Here is a 2135-nt window from a genome sequence, read left to right on the forward strand (position 1 = left end):
GCACAGAGGAGGGGTCCCAGCCATGCACGATCCCCATCCCCGCTCTGTCCTCACCAGCACCATCCAGCAACACCCCGGCCCATGGCTTTCTTTAGGAAGCTAAAACTTGAGCACCTGTTATAGATCTAACACCGAGTCAGACCAAAGAAGCAAAAGGCATGGCTCTGCCTTCTGAGTGTGCCCCATTGGCAAGCAACCTACCAGCAGGCAGAGAGCACTGTGGGGCCTTCAGCTTGAGTCGAGGACAGTGTGGCTTAGGACTGGGTTGGAGAAGCCGGGGAAGGTTCATCAGGCAGGGCCTCAAATGTCAGGCTGAGGATCCAGGACTTGATCCTGGATGCCCTCAGGCAGAGCCTCTGAGAGTCCAGGGCAGGCAGGCCACCTCCCAGATCCGTGAGAACGTGTTAACCCCAGCGGTCAGGGCAGGTGGCAGTGGGGTGGGGAGAGTGAGAGGGGCTGAGCTGTGGCCTCCTCCCAGGTGGCTGGCGGACCCATGGCCTTGGTGGCGAGTGTGCAGCGCCTGGCACCCCTGCTGAACTCCGTGCTGACCTCCGAGCGGCCTCGAATGCACCTCCAGCACCGCCATGCTGGTGAGCCTGCCCCAATCTGTCCCACACAACTGGGCTGCGTGTGGGACCTGGGTTCAGACATCCTCCTCAGCCCTGGTAACTGGGAGCTCTCTGACTCCCACAGATACTCCTTTCTGTTCCTGCCCTGGCCCATGCTGTGCCCTCCATCCAGAATACTCTCTCGATCTCCTAGCAAACTCCTGTACATCCTTCAGAACCCTGCTTGAGCATCAGCTCTGCTAGGAAGCCTTCCCCAGTTTTAGCTCTCTCCCAACAGTCAGTTCCTCTCTCTGTTACCCTGGTGTTTTGAACATATCTTTTGTTGCTTTTGTGGCAATTAATATGATTCAGCCTGAAGCTCCCTGAGTGCCAGGGCTGTTTCTGAATCATTTCTGCATCTCAGGACCAGACTCCGTGAATGTTTGTATAACAGATTGAGTGGGCAGGCATTGACAGTCGAATGTCAGGCAAAACTTGGGTCTCTCAGGGGCCCAGTGGTTTCTGGCGGCTCACTGATATTCAGGGTTTGCCCCCCAGCGACTCCCCCTTCTCAGCCACCCTGTCCCCCTGGACTTGGAAATGTCAGATTTACCTCGGGCAAGTTGCTGAGCCACCATCCAGGAATGGTGGCCTCCTGGGTGTGTGGCAGGGAGAGAGGAAGCAGACCCTGCCAGCTGGGCCAGCCCAGCATGAAGACCTGCCTCCTGAGGTGCAGCCACTCAGCCCTGTTTGACCCCAGGCCTGGAGGTGCGGCGCCTACACCTGAGGGAGGCCAGTACGGAGGGCTACGTGTTCACGGTGCCCGGAGGGCATCCAGAGGGGCCCGGCCACATCCTCATCCCTGCTGCTGAAGTGAGGCGGCTCCTTGGGAAAGGTGGGCAAGGCGGACAGGTGGTGGGACCCTCTGGGGTCTGGGTCAAACCTCAGCCCTCAGAGTTCCTAGCTCTGCTCTTCTGAATAAGTCACCGCAACTTTCAGAGCTGTCTCCTCATCTGTAAGATTAGTACTCACCTCACTGGGTTGTTAGGAGCTTAAACACCTACCCCATAGTAGATGTTCACTTAGTCTCCTCCCCTCAAACCGCAAGCAGTTTCTCTGGATGCCACCTGGGGTGGAGGATTAAGATAAGGGGCAAAGGGCTGTGGAGCTGCCAGTTTAAGCACGTCAACTATAGCTGGTTGAAATTCTGGCTCTGCCCGCTTCTTAACTGTGTGATCTCTAGGAGGTCATTTAACCTCTATGAGCCTCGGTTTCTCTGTTTGTAAAGTAGGCAGAGCTTTTCCCTCGGGACCAACCTGTGGTGCCTGCTCAGTCAGTGGGTGGGTCTCAGGCCTCCTCCTGTTCATCCAGGCCTCTCTGGAGTCACCGTGATCCACAGCTGGTTCAGCTCGAGTGTCTTCCAGCACACCCTGGGGGCCCCTGGCCAGGAGCCACAGGCCCCTGACAGTTCTGAAGAAACAAGCAGAATGCAGAGGTGGTCCCACCCAGTAGGCTGCTGAGGGCCTGGATGTCCTCCCCAGGGAAGGCCAGGCCTTTGTCCCCTCCCAGAACCCACCCCCATTCTGG

At 57.6% G+C, this 2135-nt stretch overlaps 1 protein-coding gene across 1 annotated transcript in view; it reads left to right on the plus strand.

Annotated features, from left to right (window-relative positions):
• Positions 1 to 493: 493 nt before the first annotated feature.
• The window catches only part of GPR144 (G protein-coupled receptor 144), a 25888-nt gene continuing 24246 nt past the window's right edge, over positions 494 to 2135 (plus strand). Inside the window, exons 1-3 of the mRNA XM_010844118.1 lie at positions 494 to 590; positions 1309 to 1443; positions 1920 to 2043. Coding sequence (XP_010842420.1) covers positions 494 to 590; positions 1309 to 1443; positions 1920 to 2043 — 356 coding nt within the window. The remainder of the gene's footprint in view (positions 591 to 1308; positions 1444 to 1919; positions 2044 to 2135) is intronic.

The sequence above is a fragment of the Bison bison genome, unplaced genomic scaffold, assembly GCF_000754665.1.
Source record: "Bison bison bison isolate TAMUID 2011002044 unplaced genomic scaffold, Bison_UMD1.0 scf7180017864193, whole genome shotgun sequence".
NCBI classification, from domain to species: domain Eukaryota; kingdom Metazoa; phylum Chordata; class Mammalia; order Artiodactyla; family Bovidae; genus Bison; species Bison bison.